Genomic DNA, 23578 nt, shown 5'->3' with positions numbered 1-23578 from the left:
AATTTATCCTTCCGCTTCTGGGTCCAAAAATCTAATTTTGTGCACACAAGTTGAACTTTCTTTTGATAACTATTTCAAATTCTATAGCAGCTTAAAAGCAAAAAGATATATTTTTCTCCTTTTTTTTATATTACAGCTTCCATTTTATCCTCCATGTAGGTTCTAAAATTTATTTGCTAGGAATATATGACAGAAGCAGGAGCAGGTCATACAACTTCCCCAGCCAGCTCCACCATTGCATAAAATCACAGTTGATCTGATCTTTTGTTTTAACGCCATTTTTTCCCTGATCCCCTCCCCCATCATTCTCAAATCTCACAAACATGAAGCTGGGCAGGATTCACCTTTCCGGCACAATTTATCACAGTCAATTTGTTTTAGAACCATAGAACCATAGAAACTCCAGCACAGAAACAGGCCCTTTGGCCCTTCTTGCCTGTGCCGAACCATTTTCTGCCTAGTCCCACTGACCTGCACACGGACCATATCCCTCCATACACCTCCCATCCATGTATCTGTCCAATTTATTCTTAAATGTTAAAAAAGAACCCGCATTTACCACCTCGTCTGGCAGCTCATTCCATACTCCCACCACTCTCTGTGTGAAGAAGCCCCCCGTAATGTTCCCTTTAAACTTTTCCCCCCTCACCCTTAACCCATGTGCTCTGGTTTTTTTCTCCCCTTGCCTCAGTGGAAAAATCCTGCTTGCATTCACTCTATCTATACCCATCATAATTTTATATACCTCTATCAAATCACCCCTCATTCTTCTACGCTCCAGGGAATAAAGTCCTAACCTATTCAACCTTTCTCTGTAACTGAGTTTCTCAAGTCCTGGCAACATCCTTGTAAACCTTCTCTGCACTCTTTCAACCTTATTTATATCCTTCCTGTAATTTGGTGACCAAAACTGAACACAATACTCCAGATTTGGCCTCACCAATGCCTTATACAACCTCATCATAACATTCCAGCTCTTATACTCAATACTTCGATTAATAAAGGCCAATGTACCAAAAGCTCTCTTTACGACCCTATCTACCTGTGACGACACTTTTAGGGAATTTTGTATCTGTATTCCCAGATCCCTCTGTTCCACTGCACTCCTCAGTGCCTTACCATTAACCCTGTATGTTCTACGTTGGTTTGTCCTTCCAACGTGCAATACCTCACACTTGTCAGTATTAAACTCCATCTGCCATTTTTCAGCCCATTTTTCCAGCTGGTCCAAGTCCCTCTGCAGGCTCTGAAAACCTTCCTCACTGTCTACTACACCTCCAATCTTTGTATCATCAGCAAACTTGCTGATCCAATTTACCACATTATCATCCAGATCATTGATATAGACGACAAATAACAATGGACCCAGCACTGATCCCTGTGGCACACCACTAGTCACAGGACTCCACTCAGAGAAGCAATTCTCTACCACCACTCTCTGGCTTCTTCCATTGAGCCAATGTCTAATCCAATTTACCACCTCTCCATGTATACCTAGCAACTGAATTTTCCTAACTAACCTCCCATGCGGGACCTTGTCAAAGGCCTTACTGAAGTCCATGTAGACAATATCCACTGCCTTCCCTTCATCCACTTTCCTGGTAACCTCCTCAAAAAACTCCAACAGATTGGTCAAACATGACCTACCATGCACAAAGCCATGTTGACTCTCCCTAATAAACCCCTGTCTATCCAAATGCTTGTAGATTCTGTCTCTTAGTACTCCCTCCAATAACTTACCTACTACTGACGTTAAACTCACCGGCCTATAATTTCCCGGATTACTTTTCGATCCTTTTTTAAACAACGGAACAACATGAGCCACTCTCCAATCCTCCGGCACTTCACCCGTAGACAGCGACATTTTAAATATTTCTGCCAGGGCCCCCGCAATTTCAACACTAGCTGGCATGGAGCAGAGACAATGGTGGGGATCAGCCCATTGGCAGTGGAGACAGGGTACATTTAAAGTTGGTTTCAATATGGACGGTAGAATATTAGGGTAGGGACTGATCACATTGGTCAAGTATCAAATTTGGTCAAATACGCTTCAAATAGTTACCTTGCAGTTGTGGTCTTTATTGATTCCTTTAAGGATTACTTGTCGATCTCCATTTCCTGCCAAAGATTGCTTGCTATTAGCCACGATAAGGCAACCTAAATGTAGTGCTTGGGGTTTTAAGTAGGCATTAGAACCACTTTGTGAATGTAAATGCTGGATTTCAGTTTCCATTGTAGGCCCAGATGACATCCTTCTTTCCTTTATCAGTGCCACAGGCAGTGTACTTTCACTATTCATTTCTGGAGGACTAGAATATAAAACAAGGATGTAATGCTGAGGCTTCATAAGGAATTGGTCAAGCCACATTTGGAGTATTATGAGCAGTTCTGGGCTCCATATCTCTTAGATATATACAGGAGTTGGAGAGGATATTCATAAGGATGATTGCAGGAATGAAAAGTTTAACATAGGAGGATGGTTTGATGGTTCTGGGCCTGCACACAGTGGAGTTTAGAAGAATGAGGGGGAATCTCATTGAAACCCATTAAATATTGAAAAGCCTATAATAAGTGGATGTGGAGAGAGTGTTTCCTATAGTGGGAGTGTTTAGGACCAGAAAGCACAACCTCTGAATAGAAGGGCATCCCTTTAGAACAGAGATGAGGAGAAATTTCTAGCGTGGTGAATCTGTGGAATTCATTAGCACAAACAACTGTGGAGACCCTATGGGTCTACAATACTTCTCAGCTATCATAATGGAAGCGTGATTTGTTTAGTTCCTGAGAAATAGTTGCTGTGTGAATGAATATCTAGAACTGTAAGTCTTTAAATTAAGCTCATAAATTTTGCTTCTGTTAAGAAATAGGTACAAAAGGAAGGAACCTTAATTTCCCCATTAGTAAATAGATCATACTGATGTTAAAAGCTGATTTCACACACCAGGCTTTACATCTGATTTATTCCTGATTTAGTGTGGAAGAGCAGCAGGACTAGGGTAAACTAGCATAGGATTATTACTGTATAAAAATTTGGGAATTTGCCATAACATTTAATAAAACCTTACTCTGAAGAATGGCTATGTGAATAAATTACCAGTGGCTAGAAGATTTCTCTCCAGTAACTTGTGAAGAAAATATTACTTAATATATTTGATTAATTAGAACCAAAAACAAATTAATGGGAAATCTCATCTGTTTTACATCTCAGAAAACCCAAAATAATCTATTCAAAAAGTGATTCGATTAAAGACTAGAGAAACAGCAACTTCAAGTTAAATGTATCATTAAATACAGATGAGACAGTTTTCATGTAACACTTATGCACAATAGTAGAACTCTGGAATCACAAAATGGTGCAGCACATGATGCTGTAGCCTGTCAGCATCTCTTTCAAAGAGCAGGTTTCCCCCTTCAAATATTTTCCCTCTTCAAACATTTACACTGCTCACATTTGAAGGTTATTTTTAAAACTGTTTCCCCCACAGTATCTGGAAGTACATTCCCAATGCATACTGACTTATTACAGAAATATCTTTTGTTCCTGGTTCTTTATTCAGTTACATGTGCTTAGAGAGTTGTTTCCTAACATAACACTAAGTAAAATAAATCAACAAATAATGTGCTTTTTCAAATTATGTATATGCACTGCAGATAGAATTCTACAATGTCACATACTTGGTATGGGACTTCATCTTGCTTTGAGCACCTGATTTTTTCCTTCACATATCTCATTGGTGCAAAGTTTGTTTCAAACGGGTTGTAATCCACTTTATTTCCTGTGATTATAAATCTCACCTTTCAATTTTCCATGGTATTAACAATTCTGGCTGTGTATCACATTGAAAATTAATGGAGTTAATTTTTATTGGAATGTATATCCATACAGTACATATATGGGAAAATTAGAACTAATTATCATTATGCTAATCTTGTAATTGTCTATAGTATCATTCCATTTCTGATTAAAAATGGCTTGTGTCCCTATTATCTGCATCCTTTAAGCTTTACCAGCTTAAACTCTACACCCCCCCACCATCTCCCCTCCACTGGGAAGATGTTTATCACCTAGTATCATCTCAGTAAGTTAAAACACCTAGTAAAAAACATGGCATCTGTCATCGGGGACCCACATCACTCAGGGCATGCCCTCTTCTCATTGCTACCCTCAGTGAGGAGGTACAGGAGCCTGAAGACATACACTCAACAGTTCAGGAACAGCATCTTCTCCTTCGCCATCAGATTTCTGAATGGACAACAAATCCAATATTTTATATTTTTTGGTTTCTTTTTGCACTACCAATCTAATTTAATTTAAAAGATTTTTAATATATTTTTCTTATCGTTATTTATAGCTTTTTATTATTATCTATTGTAATGTGCCGCAGCTGCAAAGCAACAGATTTCATGACATATTAAATCTGATTCCGATTCCCATTTTTTGAGTCAATACTAGTCAGATTTTGGCCAAAGACAGAATAACAGGCAAAAATGAATATGCTTTCATACATACCCATTTCATGGCTATCACAAATGCTACAAGGCCAAAGTAGTTTATATACCAATGCCACTGATGGTCAGATATCAACTGAATAAGTTTCTCTATTCCTGACATAACTGTGTTATTGATGATGGTAGCAGCTCTATGCAAATTACATTACAGTGTTGAACTATATATATTGTTTTAAAATAATGTGCATTAATGATGCACACAGGACAAGTAATGTGTAAAATCACTAAGTTCATGAATTCTGAATCTCCAGCACGCTGATTGATCCAGTGTACTATTTGCCTCCTCCTCTCTTATATTTTTTTAAATAAATTGATGAACTTAACTAATTATCCAGTTAAGTCATTGTGAGGGGTTTGCACTGGAACTTAATAGCATACGTATACGTTTGCAAAAAAATGTCAGCTTTAGCACATCTTGGAGCTTGTCTGCATCAGACGGTTCTAGGTTCAGGACCTACTCCAGGCAGAGGACAGGAAACTCCATGTTGACTCGGTAAGAGAGCACTGAGGGAGTTCTGCACTGTTGGAAGTGTCACCCAGGTGAGAGGTGAAAACAAATTCAAATAGGTACAAATCCTCCTCATGCTTGGAGTACTTTGATGATGAAGATTTCCTCTGAATTGCACGTATTTAATTTTTCCAATACATTTGCTTGCTGCATCTCTTTTCCTCCTCTTTTAAACCAATTTTTTTTCTGTAACTAATTTGCCTCTAGTAATCCTTTTCCTTCATTCCCACTCATTCTTTCTCTGTTGTTCATCTCATCGGTTAAGTACCCTGGCACTCTTGCAAGCTTGCTTTTCCAGCAGGAACAACACAAGGCATGGGGTCAGCATCTAGCTGTATAGAACCACACTTGCCTGATCCCTTACTTATCCAGCCAATCATAGCCAGAGAATTAACAAGTATTACAAGTCTAACTGATGCAGAATCTCTAATCAATATTAAAATTTTATATTTATATCTATTGTCAACAAGCCTCAGTCTGAAAAGTCCTGTTCACCTACACTTGACCTTGGTAGATGCATATGCTGACTCCTCATAAGTGTGCATACATCCATTTAATTTTTATACACTTCCATCATTCATTTAATAAGAGCTCCACCCTGTCATTACTCCAAACCAATTTCGACTATCTGTCTTTCTGAAGCCAAAAATGCAAAATGCTGCTTAACATAGGGAGTTTTCCAGAATGTACTTTAGTTCCTGACTTCTGTATCTCAGCGTTTCAGAACTGATTTCTATTTTGATTTCCCCTCATCTCTGATCTCATCCAATTTGCTATTTATTTCTCCTCCAGCAGATCACCTGCATTTAGAGGCTCAGTTAAAGAGTCATACAGTACAGATATAGGCCCAAATCCACGCTGAACCTTTACCCATCTGCACTAACGCCATTTGCCAATAACAGCTCAGTATCCTTCTATGCTCTTACTACTTGGGAGCTTGTTTAAGTGTTTCTTAAATACAATGATTATATCTGATTCTATTACTTTGTGTAACAATGAATTTCATATATTAACCATTTCCATGTAAAACATTTTATTCTCAAATCCCCTTTAAAACTCCTTTCTCTCCCACTAAACCTTAGTCCTCACACACAAAATAATTTGCAGATGCTGGGGTCAAAGCAACACTCACAACACACTGGAGGAACTCAGCAGGTCGGGCAGCATCAGTGGAAAAGATCAGTCGACGTTTCGGGCCGGAACCCCTCGTCAGGACTGTAAGGGGAAGGGGCAGAGACCCTATAAAGAAGGTGGGGGGAGGGTGGGAAGGAGAAGGCTGGTAGGTTCCAGGTGAAAAACCAGTAAGGGGAAAGATAAAGGGGTGGGAGAAGGGAGGCAGGGAGGTGATAGGCAGGAAAGGTGAAGAAAGAATAGGGGAAAACACAGGTTGAAGGAGCAACACCTCATATACCATCTAGGTAGTCTCCAGCCCCTTGGTATGAACATATAATTCTCCAACTTCCGGTAATTCCCTCCCCCTCCCTTCCCCTATCCCTATGTCACTCTGCCCCCTCCCCCAGCTGCCTACCTCCTCCCTCTTGGTTCTATCTCCTTCTACTACCCATTGTGTTTTCCCCTATTCTTTCTTCACCTTTCCTGTCTATCACCTTCCTGCCTCCCTTCCCCCACCCCTTTATCTTTCCCCTTACTGGTTTTTCACCTGGAACCTACCAGCCTTCTCCTTCCCACCCTCCCCCCACCTTCCTTATAGGGCCTTTGCCCCTTCCCCTACAGTCCTGACGAAGGGTTCCGGCCCGAAACGTCAACCGATCTTTTCCACTGATGCTGCCCGACCTGCTGAGTTCTTCCAGCATGTTGTGAGTGTTGCTTAAACCTTAGTCCTCATATTTTTATTATCCCTCTCACCGAAAAAAGTTCTATCTACCTCATCTATGTCTTTTATAATTTGACATCTATTAGGTCTGTTTGCAGTTTCTTTTGCTTCAGGGAAAACAAGCCTAGCCTACCTAATATTTCCCTCTAACTAAAGCCCTCTAATCTAGGCAATATCCTGGCAAATCTCCACTGCACTCTTACCAGCTCAACCAGATCTTTTTCATAGCTAAAAGAGTGGACTAATCAATGTTTTTCAAAATTACAACATAGCATTCCAAATTTTATATTCTATGCCCCAACCTATCAAAGCAAAAATACTGTATGCCTTCTGCTTCATCCTATCTACCTGTGTTGACACTTTCAGAGAACTATGGACATCTTTGCTGACCTTCTTAAATGAAGGGACAACATTAGCGCTATTCCAGTCTTCTAGCATTTCAACTATGGCTAACAAAGATGCAAAAATCTCCACCAAGGTCTCAGTTATCTCTTCCCTTGTCTTCTATAGCAATCTGGGATAGAGCTCACATGATCCTGGGCATTTATATTAGCCCTTATATGTCCCATATCATCTACAACATTCTTCTTCTTAGTCTTGACCTACTCCAATTAATCCTTGAGCTTGTATTCTATTCCCTTCGCTTTCATGAATACAGATGAGAAGCATCAATTTAGGACTCTGCCCTGGCTCCACACATGGATTACTCTTTTTGTGCCTCAGGAAACCCATTCTTTTCTTAGCTGTCCTTTTGCTCCTGATATAATTTTATCTGGGACTCTGCTGAATCTTAATTCCAAAGTTCTATATTCTTCTAGAGGCTCCATTGACACCATTTGCCTATAAATGCCAAATGGTTTCAATTTCTGACCCCAATAAAACATTCAACTTCATCCAAGGTTCTCTAACTTCACCATCTCTGCCTTTCACCCCTACTGGAGTAAGCTGGCCCTGAACTCTTACTCTTTTTTTTCCATGAGACCCATTCTTCTCCCCAAGGATCAGCTTTCAATCTACATTTGCCATGTTCGCTCTTACACAATTGAAATTAGCCATCCCCCATTTCAATGCCTTAGCTTGAGAACTAACCACATCCTCTTCCAACCTTCAAACCTAGAGAATTATGATGACTGTTCCCAAGCTGTTTCTCTCCTCACATTCTACTACCTTCCCAATTTCACTCAAGGTAAGTTCAAGTACTGGCCCATCTCTAGTCAGATTCTTTCTACATATTGTTTTCACAAATGTTCTTGCATGCATTTAACAAGTTCTGTCCCATGTAAGCCCCTTGCACTAATATAATCCCTGTCAATACTGAGAAAGTTAAAGTCCCCTACTATTGTCCTTGCACATTTCTGCAATATGATTACACATGTTCCTTAAATGTTCGCTAACCATTGGGATGTCTGGTGTAAGCCCAGCAAAGCTATTGCCATTCTCTTATTCCTAAGTTCTGCCCATATGAATTCTGAAGAGGCAATCCCTCCACGATATTCTCTCTAGGTAATGTCATGTTCTCATTAATCAGTAGTGTGACTACCCTCCACTTTCACAATCCCATGTGTCACTTTTGAGACAACTGCAACATTAAGTGCACAGACCTGTCCTTCCCTAAACCACATTTCTGTGGTTGCACTAACATGAAATATCCAGGTACCGATGCATGCACTGAGCTCATCATACTACCTGTGAGCAAGGCTCCTCTCCTTGTATTCAGTTAACTGACCATGCCAACCACCCCCCCCCCCCACACACACACATTCTCTATCCTGCCTCAGTCTGCTCAGCCAACTTAATGCCTGATTTTTCCTCTACATTCCTGTCTCACAAGTCTGATAAGAGTATGGACTATCATTTCAAATTATGATGTTACTGTACTGCTATTAAGCCTTCCACATCAACACCCATTCACCTGCCAAATTAATTTAATTTTTTCCAAGTACAGAGATTAATAAACCTTCCCTCCCTCTTAGCCAACACTGATACCAATCTTAGTCTGAACATATCAGACATCCCTTTGAGTTCGCCGTTGAACTTAAAACAAGCTTCTTCCCTTTGCACGCAAACTGTCTGATCTGCTGATTATCTTCAGTGTTTTCCTTCTTTTATTTAAAAAGATGACATGGTAAATTAGGAAAACTGTAATGCCACAACTGTTAGGATGCTCTGAAAATAAAATGTATGTGTCAAGATCCAAAAATCACACCAAAAGTACTTATTGTGTTCAGCTGCTGATCGCTGCAGAACACAAATCAGACAATGAAATTCTACCTTCCGCTTTATCTGAGCTAGTGGATTTAATAGACAACTTAATAATACTGAAACCCAGTTCACAAACTTCAAATCCAATAAAGTAACTAAAAATGTGTAGGTTTTCTCATTTAATAGCAGGAATTTCCAATTAAGGAGGCTCGTATTGTTACAAACACTATTGGTTTCCTAATTTCAAATCATCTTGAGTAGATGCTATTAGCAGAATACATTAGTACTAGAACACTCATTAAGACAGCAAGTAGCAAAGCTGGCAGTATCAGGAAAGATCCAGGCTTCTTCTCAGTCTGTGTTGAATTAAATGCTATCAAAAACACAATTTGATTTATATAGCATCCTTCACATGTCAAAATATCCTGAAGGCTAATAAAACACACAATCAGGCTGAGCACTAACAAGTGAGAAAGAATGGACAAGTAACCGGAAGGATCTTCAATGAAGTCAGTCACATCAAGGGGTTTAAACGAAGGACCAGCAGGGGAAATTAGTAAGGGAATTCAAGGAGCCTCAGAAAGCACTGATAGAATAATAGAAATCAGACATGCTCAAAATCTTGGAATTAGAAGAGTTCAGAGAGGATTTTAAGTGCTATCTGCTGAAGCAGAAACGGGATGCTACAATTTTTAGTAGGGTTGCAACGTTAACAGAAAATAAATTAGTTCTCAATCACTACTTACATAACTACTGATGTCGCTGTTGTCACATAACTTTACTAAGAATGAATGAGGTACATAGATTTTCAATGGATTAGATCCAAAAATGGCATCACAAACTGATTCCCCCCCCCACTGAGAATGCCTAATATTCACAATCACTGGAATCAATAAAAAATTAGTTAAGCCCTTTCTATAATCAGCAGCCATTTCTCAACTCCACATGAAGAGGCATCCATTCCATTTCTATATACAAGGAGAACGGCCACTGACATATGATAGCAGCAGATGATCAAGATGATTGATCTGCAGCTTCACAACTGAAAAATCATCAGGAACAGAGGAGTGGTGTCTTGGAAATTATCGGGAAGTAGGAACTAATTCTCTTCAAATTTAATTTCTTCCTCAGTGTAAATATATTATTTTGATTATTTTATTTCTGGCAAGCAACAGTCTTTTTAAAATTAACAGATTAATAATTGCTTTAAAGCAGAAGAGAAAAATTATTGATGCAACTTAAGCGATTGAGACAATCACCATCAGCAGGTTTTACAGACCTCAGATTTTACCAAAAAATAATAAAGAACTGATTGGATTCAGCAAGGGTTAAATATTTCAAATTTTACAGCTAGAAACCATGAGTTTTAAGCCCACAATCATGTCCCTCATCTGGATAATTTCTGCATATTATCGTTAGACTGCTGGACAGAACACTCCATGGGAAATAGAAAGCCCCGTTTTTGGAAGAGGACAATGGGCTTGAGCCAGACCTCCAGGTCTCCGATTGGCTGATTGCAAAACTGATTCAAAAATGTTTCAGGGAGCAACTTACAGCCGGAGTGACGCACCCACCAATCCAGAATAAGATGTGTGAGGAGGCAAACTGCTTCTGAAAAGGGGGGAAAAAAGTGATTACGTTGAGGGGAAAAAAAGGAAATTTCTTCTTTTTCCTTAGATATGTTTGTCCGAATAGTGCTTACACTAAGAAAATCCAGATAATTTATTTTGCCACGATGGACAGAAATACGATTAATTTCCTAATTTCCAATCAATAACTATATTTTAAAAATTCCCATCTTGAAAAATCAGCAAAGCCTACAAGCTACAGTGAGATTTAATTAGTTAACAAATTATTTTGTTAATAACTAATTTTGCCAAAACTTGATACTTCTAACATTTACCTTGGTTAAAAGACAGCAATGCACAGGCCTGACTTTGCTTCTTGACATTTCTTTCCAGATCTCATGAATCATGACCGGACCTCCTCCGTGTGCTGACTAGATGGTATTTTTAAAACACATCTCATGACCCCCAGTAATAGCCTAGAAGGTGAATTATGTATGTGGTGCTTGTTAGTGGTGGGAGGCAAATTAAATATGGGGGTGGGTTACAAAAAGCCTGTACGTAATTTGCCGCCCCGTATTCATTAAAAAAAGTGGAATTAGAAATAAAATTGTTGAATATCATTTGCAGGTTAAGCATTGAAAATGGCTGAAAGAAAATGCAGATCATTACAAATTCTACTGGAATAATTTAGTCAAAATACAAAAGAAATTGTACAAAATTAGGTCTGATTTTTTTTCCATAGTTTCAAAAATAACCAACAATCGATGAACAAAGCTGTGTCATGCTGTTTTACAAAAATAGCATCAACTGAAATCATTTGATTAAGTCTGCAAGAACAGATTTGTCTCGGGGTTTGTCTTAATCTAGGATGGGTTTATTAACTCTCTCAGGCCTGAAATATTAATCCTTCATCCACTCTGCACAAGAGATAAGGCCAGCATTTGTAACCTGAGATTTCCCCAGGATTCACAACATAAACAAATCTACCTTATTACATATAAAATACACTCCAAAAATATCAATTCCTTTACAGATAACAATTTATTTTTAAAAAATGCTGACCACATTGAAATACGCTGTTTAGAAGATCGATCCACTAGTAAAGTAATATTGTCAGTTTTACAGAAAATATTTATTGAGGATGTTCTGTGTATTTGTCTTCACGTTTTAACGCCCGCAATGATATCCTTCAGCCAAAACTGCTAATAAACTGCACTCATACACACGCACACTTTCCTCTATCTCACTCACACACTCATTCCAGCTTTCAGCAATCCACAGAGCAGCAATAATTATTTGCTAGAAATTTCTACAGAGCGCAGGTTCTAATACTGGGGGAAAAAAAACTCCCTGAAGCGCTTTACTACTTTATGTAAAAATACACAAGATCTTCCCAACAAATAACTAGACTTACAGGCATATTAAAGACAAGACACGACAAAAGATTAGGTAGATAATATACCAACGTCATTCATATCACTGCAGGGCCATACTGTAGCTGTGCCTCTGAAGCGCTGTGTCACCCAATAGCTCAAGAGTCATCGATTAACGTGTGCCGAGCAGGAACATTAAAATTACATTCACCAGCACCAACACTACGATAATGGCAAATACAACAATGGTCTGTATATCCAAGGTCATGGTGCAATGCAGGAGACTGTAGTACTCAAGATGCGGGTCTGGCAGACTCTGTGGTGTCAACCTGGGCTCTGAACTAAAATTGTCCAGCAGATCCACCATGCCAGATGAGATTTCTTCTTCCCTTTCTAATTCATTCCATTCCAGCTGATTGCAGCTTCAGTCTCAAGTGCTTCACTTGCACTAAATTCTTTGCAAAAACCCATTCGGCAGAGATTACACGTCACACTGTATGTAGATAAAAAAAAGAGAGAGCGCCAGTTTCTGAATAACAGCCCCGTTAGCAGTATCCCACAGTGTGAGGAAACAGCTGAGGCGGGCGTCGCATGCTAATCACTCAGCGACCAAGTAAGCAGGAATGCAGCTGCCAATCATGTATGAAAAGGTAATGTCATTAATATTTAGTCGTCACATATCGGACAGCATTAGAGAGGAGATGGGTTTGTTGGGAAAATTTAACAATATGGGAAAATGGGAAAAAATGGAATGCATCTTAGTGCATTTACTTGCGTTCAGAATGCAACCAATCATCACCAAGTTAACTCTTGAAGTCCCATTACCTTGTGGGAAAATACATTAGCAGAACATTTCCTTGAGGAAGCATCGACGTATCTGTTTTTGCTTGCCGTACAAGCTCTGTAAGTTCCCGTGGTAACCCAATTAGTAAAGCAGGCTGCAACAGAGTCAAGCAGACCCAAAGGTCTGAGGTTTGATTCACTGTCTACAAAATTATCTACTGTAAGCTGGGGCAGTTGTCATGAAAATATAATTAGCTTTTGCCCCCCCCCCTTAGATTTGGGTTTGCAATCCCGATTACTATCCAGGAACTCTTGCAGTAAAATATGTATGTGCAAACACCTAGAGGGAAAGGAATGAGATTGGTAACTGGGACGGTTTTCTGCAGAGACCCATTGAATTAAGTCGTGCCGCGATGAGCCGGTGGGTGAGGTGGTGTGTGTCTGAGACCTGGAGAATTCTTGCCCCATTGGTGCTAGTACCTTAAAAGAAGTGATCAAAGTCAGGATTGATTTTTTAAAGAAACAAATAAAGATAATGTATAATGGCCTGGTAGGCATTTTCTACTCAACTACCCTAAACACAGATGGGGAAAAAAATAAATGAACTGTAAGCATGAGGGATACACACACATACTCACTTTGTCTCACTCACAAATTCCCATTCAGTCACTCTCTTCCAAATTTAAGGAATAAACCTACACTTAGTACTGACAATTAGTGCAACAGGATTATTGTTCCAAAGAGAGCTAACTCCATGTGGACTAGAAATCAAAGATGAATGAATTGTTCTTTATACTTTTTGCTCTTTTAATCGCAAGACCACTGATACTGATTTCCCTTCTGTTTCTCTTTAAAGATGTTCTCCAATACATTTTCAGGAAAATGACAAGGATTCTCACTTGGGTGTATGTGAGATCATTGAAATATTATAATGATGTTTACTGGAGAGAGTGGACAGGAATGCAAACCATATTTTGGTGATGACTATTATTTTAAGATTTTGGATTTTTGGCAAGCCAAATGTACTTTGAGTTTTAAAAGATTTCTTTTATGACAAAATGCAAGTTTGAAACTGAGGCAGGAATACCTCACCCACATTGAAGTAAACACATCATTCTGCAGCCTGAAAGTTGTTTTCTAGCCCTTTAAAATCCATTAGCCTCCCTGATATCCCACTCCAGTCCAGAATAACATGGTGCCAAGAATTAGCTTTGGAATGTTGGATGCTCACCATCATTTCATAGATCCTGCAGACAGTGTGGGATTGCCAGAAGACTGACACAAACCTGGCTCCACACAATTTCCAGTTTGGAACATGCCCCCAGGGAAATGTCTCAATTTATGCTGCACCATTGGAAGCAAAGCCTTCCCCCTCCCCCCACAATATCCTGCTTCATTACCACCATCTCAAGGCAACTCAGCAGCAAAATTTGGCTACATCATCTGCATGGTAAGAATATATATTTTTTTAATCCGACTGCACATGTTGATAACAAGTCTGAAGTTCCACTAAATTTTTAGGTATCTATGCTTACCTTCTACTGAATCCATTTACCCCTGGTGGTTTCAAATTATTCCCTTTTAAAAAATCATGCCCTGACAATTTTCATACTTATTCTCAGGAGATGGGGAGAGATGGAGATGGCCCTACATTCTCACCCTTGCCTATCTTTTGTGCTCAATTTTAACTCAAAATGACTGCCTGAATTCTCTAGGACCATGTCTCTTTTGTGTTACATCTCCTGCAGAAATGTGCACTGATCAAGTCATATTTACGCAAATGTTTTGCTGAAACCCTTCAACCTCTGGTTTCCCTGGGTATTGTATTGACAGAAATATTGAGGTAATGATTTTGGCAAATCTTGACAAAAGGGTTATCCTTTGCAAACTTCCACTAAAATAGATTAGTTGAACAGAGTTGCTGGAAAAGGGTTAATGTGCCAAAATTTCCTACTTGGAACGTGGATTAATAGAAGGATAATGGCAAAATGAAGAGATGGGAAGGAATGGTTCATAGTTTACCATGACATCTCCACTTATCTTTCTCTACCTCAGAGAGAATCAATCCCTCATAACTGAACATGACCACCTCCTGAAATCATCTCATGTCTGTGGGACTCCACATGCTCATTACAGCTTGCTATTGGTCAAATCAGCCAAGCTGCAGAGGTAAATTATTTTCTCCCCCTTTCGGAGATCAGAAGGCAAAAGTGCAGAGGAGGGGAACTAAAATTTGTACACAAAAGCTGACAGATAAGAGAAACAGAGATGTGTGTATCAGAGTCCAGGTAAGTAGCCCGCTTGTCCTCGTTCTGACCCTGTTAGCTAAAGGAGTTAATGAAGGCATATGGTACTTGGAAAAAGGACGACCATTTCCTGGCAGTTCCCAAAGGTCAGCATTAAAGCAACCCTACTAGAAGGTGGATCTAATATTCAGGCCACTGTTGACTGTCATAGGCTGTCTTTTAAGAATAAGCAAAATGGCACTGCTTTGTTTCCTGCTTTTTGCTGACCAGGAATTCATGATGGCATTTTTCTAGGTAGGTGCAGTAAGGCCACAGATAGTTTATTGATGCACTAAGGTGTGTATTATTATATTATACAGTGTGCATTATTAATTCATATATTATTAGAATCAGAATCAAAATTAAGTTTATTAGCACTGGCATGTGTTGAGAAATGTGTTAACTTAGCAGCAGCAGTTCAATGCAATACATAATCAAAAGAAGAAAAAAAATAAGTAAATCAATTACACTACAGTTATAGTGAATAGATTAAAAATCATAAAAAAACAGAAAAAATATATATTAAAAAAGTGAGGTAGTATTCATAGGTTCAACGTCCATTTAGGAATCGGATGGCAAAGGAGAAGGAGCTGTTCCTGAATCGCTGAGTGTGTGCCTTCAGGCTTCTGTACCTCCTTCCTGATGGTAACAGTGAGAAAAGGGCTTGCCCTGGGTGCTGGATTTCCTTAGTAATGGACGCTGCCTTTCTGGTGTCCTTGAAGATGTCCGGGGTACTTTGTAGGCTAGTGCCCAAGATGGAGCCGACTAAATTTATAACCCTCTACAGCTTATTTCGGTCTTGTGCAGTTGCACCCCCGCTCCATACCAGCCACTGACACAGCCGGTCAGAATGCTCTCCATGGTACATCTATAGAAGTTTCTGAGTGTTTTTGTTGACATACCAAATCTCTTCAAACTCCTAATGAAGTATTGTCACTGTCTTGCCTTCTTTATAGCTGCAACAATATGTTGGGACCAAGTTAGGTGCTTCAGAGATCTTGACATCCAGGAACTTGAAACTGCTCACTCTCTCCATTTCTGATCCCTCTACAAGGATTGGTGTGTGTTCCTTCATCTTACCTTCTTGAAGTCCACAATCAGCTCTTTCGTCTTACTGACGTTGAGTTCAAGGTTGTTGCTGTGACACCACTCCACTAGTTGGCATATCTTGCTTTTGTACACCCTCTTGTCACCATCTGAGATTCTACCAACAATGGTTGTATCATCAGCAAATTTATAGATGGTATTTGAGCTATGCTTAGCCACACAGTCATGGGTATAGAGAGAGTAGAGCAGTGGGCTAAGCACACACCCAAGGTGCACCAGTGTTGATCATCAGCGAGGAGGAGGTATTATCATCAATCCGCACAGATTGTGGTCTTCTGATTAGGAAGTCGAGGATCCAATTGCAGAGGGAGGTAGAGAGGCCCAGGTTCTGTAACTTATCAATCAGAATTTTGGGAATTATGGTGTTAAATGCTGAGCTATAGTTGATGAACAGCATCCTGACATTGGCATTTGTATTATCCAGGTGGCCTAAGGCCGTGTGAAGAGCCGTTGAGATTGCATCTGCCATTGACCTATTGTGGCGACAGGCAAATTGCAATGGCTCCAGGTCCTTGCTGAGGCAGGAGTTCAGTCCAGTCATGACCAACCTCTCAAAGCTTTTTATCACTGTAGATGTGAGGGCTACCGGGCGATAGTCATTAAGACAGCTTATATTATTCTTCTTAGGAACTGGTATAATTGTTGCCTCTTTGAAGCAAATGGCAACTTCCGCCCGTAGCAATGAGAGGTTGAAAATGTCCTTGAGTACTCCTGCCAGTTGGTTGGCACAAGTTTCCAGAGCCTTACCAGGTCCTTCATTTGGGGCCTTCTGCCTTGCGAGGGTTCATCCTCTTTAAAGACACCTTCTATAATACATTATTTGTAATGTCTATCATTGGAACAGAGGCGAATCACCACAAGTGTTCTCCCACAAACAATGGCAGGAAATGCCCACATCACACGATTTGTATCAGCAGGCCAACCTCCCGAGCACCATATAACATCAAAAGATGTAAGCATTCTGCAGGTTGCTCGGCATTGGAAAATGGACATGGACTTGGAAAAAAAGCTTGTGTTTCCCCCAGACAACACTCCGGCCAGACATGGTCCTGTGGTCCACAACAACCAAGCTGGCATATGCTGTGGAATTGACAGTACCATGGGAAGATGGTGTCGAAGAAGCTTATGAATGGGAAAAGACCAAGTACTCTGAACTAGCATCTGAAGCTGCCCAGAATGGCTGGAAGACCAAGATTTTCCCTGTAGAAGTGGGATGCAGGGGATTCGTTGCTACATCTATGACCAGTCTATTGAAGAAGATGGGGGTGAGGGGTCACTCCCTCCAACAAGCAATCAAGTCCTTGTCAAATGCAGCAGAAGAAAGCAGCAACTGGATTTGGATTAAAAGGAAAGACAACAACTGGGCTGCAAGATGAAGACAGGAGGGTATGGAACTAAGGGGGGTGTATCTGGGACGCCAGGTAGCACCGTTGAGCCCTCTGGAAACGTTGTGGATTTATCAATGAAACATCAAAGAAGGAGAGTGCCCATCTGATGACCTCAATGACGTACCTACGCTCCCTCCTTGGCACCACTCCAAACCCACTGCCAACATCGAGAGTGCCAATTTACCATAGGGATTGAAACATCAAGTCCTAGTAGCTCTACTATAATAATAGCATGAGATGGTTGGTAAAATCAGACTGTTCATTTATGTATCAATGTATGCATTATTATAATGCTTCTTTCCTGCAGCTTGACATAATATTAATGGAGCAATTGGCACAAAGGTTTAAAAAGAAAAGTTCAAATCTAGAATGAACTGGATTTTTGAGATTCAAACTTTTGCCTGCACGCTTCAAATTGGATATTAGGTGTAAATTCAATTTATTATCTTCCAAAAACTGTGGGAAATTTTCCATTTGGGATGTTTTATCTCATGCACTCAACCTAGCTAGAATAGCTGTGGGAATTATATTAAATACAAAAATGTCATTTATTGAGATTTCTATGGCTAACCCACCCAAGGTTCTGTGGACGGTCAAGATGGCCTTAAGAGAAAGTAATAACCTATTTAGCACTCATTAAAATGAACCTTCCATTTCATCTGTTTGAGATGACAATTCTGGCCCCTGGCATTATTGATTAAATGTTAATTCTACCATAACCTCAGAGATGCTAAATATTTTTAGGGTCAAAGAGTGGGCCTTCCGATGCTCTTAGAGCTGTTATTATAGTTGAGGATCTGGTCGGTGTCTTTGTATGATGCATCTTTGCAGAGATATGCTAAACTGTACTTTAGGTTGCCTAGGTTACCCTATTTTGTATTTCCTGTGTCTCTTCAGTTAATGCTGAAACACCTCATGCATTAGAATAGAGATGCCAACAAATGTGAAAAGAAGTTATTTGCTGGTGGGTCAAAGTTCCTAAATTGCTCAGAAATGTAGAATGTGCATGTTTTCATGATTTTATGAGCGTGATATTTCTGTGTTTCATGATTCTTTGGTGAATGAGAAGTAACCTGTTATCAATTCTTTGAATGGGGTGTACATACTTTGGTTGTTCGAAGGTCTAGAACCAGTTCCCATTCCATGTATAAGGTTTATTTTTTAAAAGGTAGAAGTTCCGTCCTTCAACTTTCTCTGTGCTGATGGTGCCTTGACAACAGATATTCTCCAGCATCTCCTTCAGGTGGTCATCCCTCACGTGTATAGTCAACAATGGATGTCATCAGTCTTTATGGTGACAGCACAGAGTCAACACCTTTGCACATTCCAGAAGAAGTTACTGTTTTAATTCAACAGCAAGTTTTTCTCATCGTTAATGGAAAATATGGAAGAAATGATAACATCCAGAAGCTTATTCACCACAGTTCATGAACGGATCTTGGTTCATTCCTCTCAATGCACAGACTTTTTTTCTGCAGCACTTATCTGAGTTATTGGGGATTCAGCTATGTAAATTTGTCAAACATCCTTTCTCCTAAGGAGACATTGTAGTAGTATGCAAATGTCATCCCAGTCAAACACCAGTCTGATGATTTTGGGAAAAAAAGTTGCTGGCACTGGAAATATAGTACAGAAAAGTTTCTGAAACCTCTCAGCAGATCAGGAAACATCAGTGAGCAGGCAATATTTTGGATCAAGGATACTTCATCAGAACTGGGAAAATAACAAGCCTGCTTTATTATGACGAGAGGGGGAGGGAAGAAAAAACAGAGAGAATGTCAGTGCTGGAATATACAGTGGGAAATGTAATAAATGACAGCTGAAGACCTTAAAAAAAATTGCAGCCGCATCTGTGGAGACAGATTACAAAGCAAAGGGTTATTTGAGAATGTTAAATTCAGCGTTAAGTTTTGGAGCATGTAATGTGGTGTTTTCAAACTTAAATTGGCATCATTGGAGCAATATACAAGCTAAAATCAGAAGAATCAAACTGAGAGTGATATGAAGAACTAAAATGGCTGGAGACCAAAGATGGAGGTGTTCCTCAAAGTGAACAAACAATCTATGGTTGCTTATTTCAGTGTAGAGGAACCCACACTGTGGACACAGTGTGAATCATACTAGATCAAAGTAAAGCCAAGAAATGGGATATATTCAAAGCAGAGGTTGATAGGTTTTTGATTACTAAGGGTATCAATAGATCTGGCGAGAAGGCAGGAGAATAAGGATGAGAGGGATTACAAATCAGCCATGATGGAATGGCAGAGCAGACTCGATTGGCCAAATGTCCTAATTCTGTTGCTATGTCTTATGATCTTCTCCTGGAAGGTCTGTTTGTGTTACTGCATGGTGGGAAGGTTAGAGATGACAGGATATCTCCCATTTTTGCATGTGAAGTAACGTGTGAAGAAAAGTTTTTGGTGAAGTCAGAGGAGTAGGTAGGTAGTCACAGAGTAAACAGTGCTTTAGAATGTCAGAAAAAGAGTAGAAGAAAAGATGTGTCTAGTGTTTGAAATCTGTGGAAGGTGGCAGAAATTATGACATGAGCATTTTTAACAAGATTCACGGCTCCATCTCTGCTTCTCACACTTCTGATCTCATTCTCCTAGACACTAGCCAGGAGAAGGTTATGGCAGCCTGCACATTCAAAGGTGCCTATGTATGGAGACAAATATTTGCATATGTCTGTATTGAGTTCCAAAATTGTTTTAAAATAATTGTTATTTCAGAACATTACATTCGAAGGACAGTAGTCCATCATTCCTGGAAAAAGGATCAATAAGTGTGCACTGGCTACGAACCCTGAAAACAGATATGGAATAAAAAGATAATTTATTTAAATGAATTTGGAAAGGAAATGCTACCAAACAGTGCAATGAATCTTGCTAACAGTCCCAAGACCGTTCCATTCAGTCAACTGTCTGCTTCACATATATTTTCCACAAAACCTAAGCCTTCAATGAAAATGTTTTGATGGGATGTCGTTGTATGGATATTTCTTGAATGGAGTATCTCTGCAGAAGACAGTATTGGCAAAATTAGATTTAGAGTTAATATTCATTTTGGTTTCTACAGACCCGGTCTTCAAGAGCATCTCTTCAGGATGCAAAGTTGAAAACCCAAGCTTACCAGTGACACATTTCTGAAATTCTCTTTATTTTCCATATAGAAATTGTTTATGGAATGTGGGAAAGAATAGAAGCTTCACTCATGAACAACTTTCACAATCTTGGGACATCCCACAGAAGTTGACAGGCCTGTAAGTATTTCACTGTTGTAAAATAGGAAAAAGTTTGTGCAGTGCAATCCCATAGCCTACACTGTGATATCTGTTTTACTTATTTGAGAAACAAATTTGAGCATTATTTTCATTTTATCTTCAAATTCTCTGGATTAAAAGTGAACCATAACACGTGGGGCTGAATTCCCAAATACACCAAAATGCATAAGATCACAGATTTCCCAAAGGACAGCCATAAACTACTTTGTTTTATGTAAAAATCCAGCACATTGCATGGTCAATTTTGTTTTATCATAAAGACAAGCTAACTTGCTATGAATACAATATGAATTTACAATCTCTAGGGAGACAGTCTATACCCAAAACTGTTTCAGAACCATCGTTAGCTTTTTATTGAAACACCTCTTAGTAATATCTTTCAATATGTGTTATGTTGAGCAATCACAGAGCACGTACTCACTCAATTTCCAACCATTAAGACAACTTCTCTGCTTGAGCTATAAGGTGAAATTTCGGGCAAAATCCCATCGTGGGGAGAGACATCTCTGTCAAGGGATAGACAATAGATGGAAAGAAAGAAATTTCATTCATCTAGTTCCCTTCAGTCCTTCAGGACGACTAAAGCATTTTCCTCATAATGAACTATTTTAAAGTATACTCGCTTCTTATTGTCGGCAAAGCTAATGACCAATTTATACTCGGTAAGGTTGCACAGATGTCAATGACATAAAGGATCAAAAATGGTTTTTGTCTTAAGCATTGGCAACACACGAAATGCTGGAGGAACTCAGCAGGCCAGGCAGCATCTGTGGAAAAGAGCAAACAGTCCGTGTTTCGGGCCAAGGCCCTTCATCACGACTGGAGAAAAAGACAAGAAGCTAGAGCAAGACGGTAGGAGAGGGGAGAAAGAGGTACAAGGTGGTAGGAGATATGTGAAACCGGGGGAAGGAGAGGGCGTGAAGTAAATAGCTGGGAAGCTGATAAGTGAAAGAGGTAAAGGGCTAAAGAGGGGGGAATCTGATAGGAGCGGGTAGAAAACCATGGAAGATAGAGAAAGGAGTGGAGTTCCAGAGGGAGATGATGGACAGGTAAGGAGATCAGAGGGAAACGGAAATGGGAACAGTGAAAGGGGGTGCAATTACTGGAGGTTCAGGAAATCGATGTTCATATCATCAGGTTGGAGGCAACCCAGACAGAATATAAGCCGTTGCTCCTCCAACCTAAGTGTGGCCTCATCGCGGCAGTCTGTGGCCTCTTCTACTGCCGCAATGAGGCCACATAGATGCTGCCTGGCCTGCTGAGTTCCTCCAGCATATTTTTTCAACCGTAGGAATATCAGTGTATAAAAGGTCTAGATAGAATGGATGTGGAGAGGATGTTTCCATTATTTGGAGAGTCTAGGACCAGAGGGCACAGCCTCAGAATAAGAGGAGAACAGAGATGAGCGAGAAGTTCTTTAGCCAGTGGGTGGTGAATCCGTGGAATTCATTGCCGCAGACAGCTGTGGAAGCCAAGTCATTGGGTATACTATATTTTAAGTGGAGGTTGATAGGTTCTTGATTAGTAAGAGCTTCAAAGGTTATGGCGAGAAGGCAGGAGAATGGGGTTGAGAGAGAAAATAAATCAGTTACGAACAAATGGCAAAGCAGATCCAATGGCTGAATGGTCTAATTCTGCTCCTGTGTCTTATGGTCTTAAGTTGGCAGTAGACTTACTCTCAAGTTTTTCACCATTACTGAGGACCGCTATAGTCAGTCTGCAAGAAAGAAAATGGCAGTGGAGGAAGAAGAGTTGTACCATCACTGTGAGTAAATTATATAATCAAGTCAAAGTATCAATCACGGATATGAAGTCTGAGCAAGATGTTACATTTTGGTTGGACAAATGTAAAAGGAACGTATATAGATAATGGCAGCACCCTAAACAGCATTGATGTACGCGGCTTCCTGAAAGTGGCCATGCAAATTGATGGGGTGGTAAAGAATGACCGGAGAATGTTTGCCTTTGTTGGTTGGGGCATTGAGCATAAGAGTAAGGAAGTTATGTTGAGGGTATATAAATCTTTGGATAGGCCATATTCAGAGTATGATGTGCAATTTTGATTGCCGCATTACAGGACGGATGTGGACGCTTTGGAAAGGGCACAGAAAAAATTTACTTGGATGCTGCCTATATTAGAATGTATAAAGAGAGGTTGGACAAACCTGGATTGTTCTCTTTGGAGCATCAGAGGCTGGAGGGAGACCTGAGAAAAGTTTTTATAAAGCCATAAATAGGGTAGACAGTCAGTACCCTTCTTCCCAGGATAGAACTGTTAAGATGCAATCCCATCACAAATCTCTGCTTTTACGCCATCTCTAATGGCACTTTAAGAAATTAATTCAGCTCTTAAGTGCATTATATGAATACCATCCTTTCAATCTTGCACATTCCCCTGTAATGCTAAAGTTCACTTTGATGCTTTGGTGGCTAAGAAACTCTTTGTGTCACTATTACAGAAGACATGGTGGCCAAGGAAAAGTTAGAGCATTTAAAATTAATGAGATGGGCACTTTTTTAAGAAGTAGTGTTTTTTTCTCTAAGATGAATGCTGCTGGCACCTACTGAATAATGTTCCCAGTCAGACTGCCTTTTAATGGTGCATCAACGAACATATTCAGCAGATTCTTAATTTGAACATGCACATACAATGCAGAAGTGTTAAAGCATAATAAATCTGTAGGAGATATACTTAGACTTTTTTCCTTTAATTTTAATCATTTGCCTCCAAAAACATTAAC

At 39.8% G+C, this 23578-nt stretch overlaps 1 protein-coding gene and 1 long non-coding RNA gene across 7 annotated transcripts in view; one reads left to right on the top strand and one right to left on the bottom strand.

The window, feature by feature from the left end:
• Positions 1 to 23578, bottom strand: part of LOC134353064 (rho guanine nucleotide exchange factor 9) — a 314061-nt gene that overhangs the window by 174658 nt on the left and 115825 nt on the right. Inside the window, exons 1-2 of one of the 6 annotated variants that reach the window (XM_063060926.1) lie at positions 10957 to 10986; positions 10608 to 10664 (exon numbers count right to left, since the gene is read on the bottom strand). The exons of 1 other annotated variant lie outside the window; for it this stretch is intronic. Coding sequence is in view for 3 of the 5 variants with exons in the window: in XM_063060923.1 (XP_062916993.1) it covers positions 10957 to 11028 (72 nt within the window). In the remaining 2 variants the exon portion in view is untranslated. Of the gene's footprint in view, positions 1 to 9799; positions 9815 to 10607; positions 10665 to 10956; positions 11039 to 12083; positions 12220 to 23578 lie in introns of those variants that run through there. 4 more of the 6 variants (XM_063060925.1, XM_063060924.1, XM_063060923.1 and 1 more) reach the window with 4 other exon arrangements.
• LOC134353066 (uncharacterized) overlaps positions 12574 to 23578 on the top strand; it is a 129868-nt gene continuing 118863 nt past the window's right edge. Inside the window, exons 1-2 of the long non-coding RNA XR_010019533.1 lie at positions 12574 to 12644; positions 20727 to 20816. This is a non-coding gene — a long non-coding RNA (uncharacterized LOC134353066). The remainder of the gene's footprint in view (positions 12645 to 20726; positions 20817 to 23578) is intronic.

This window comes from Mobula hypostoma, chromosome 10 (genome assembly GCF_963921235.1).
Source record: "Mobula hypostoma chromosome 10, sMobHyp1.1, whole genome shotgun sequence".
NCBI classification, from domain to species: domain Eukaryota; kingdom Metazoa; phylum Chordata; class Chondrichthyes; order Myliobatiformes; family Myliobatidae; genus Mobula; species Mobula hypostoma.
This window is presented reverse-complemented; position numbering and strand designations above follow the sequence as displayed.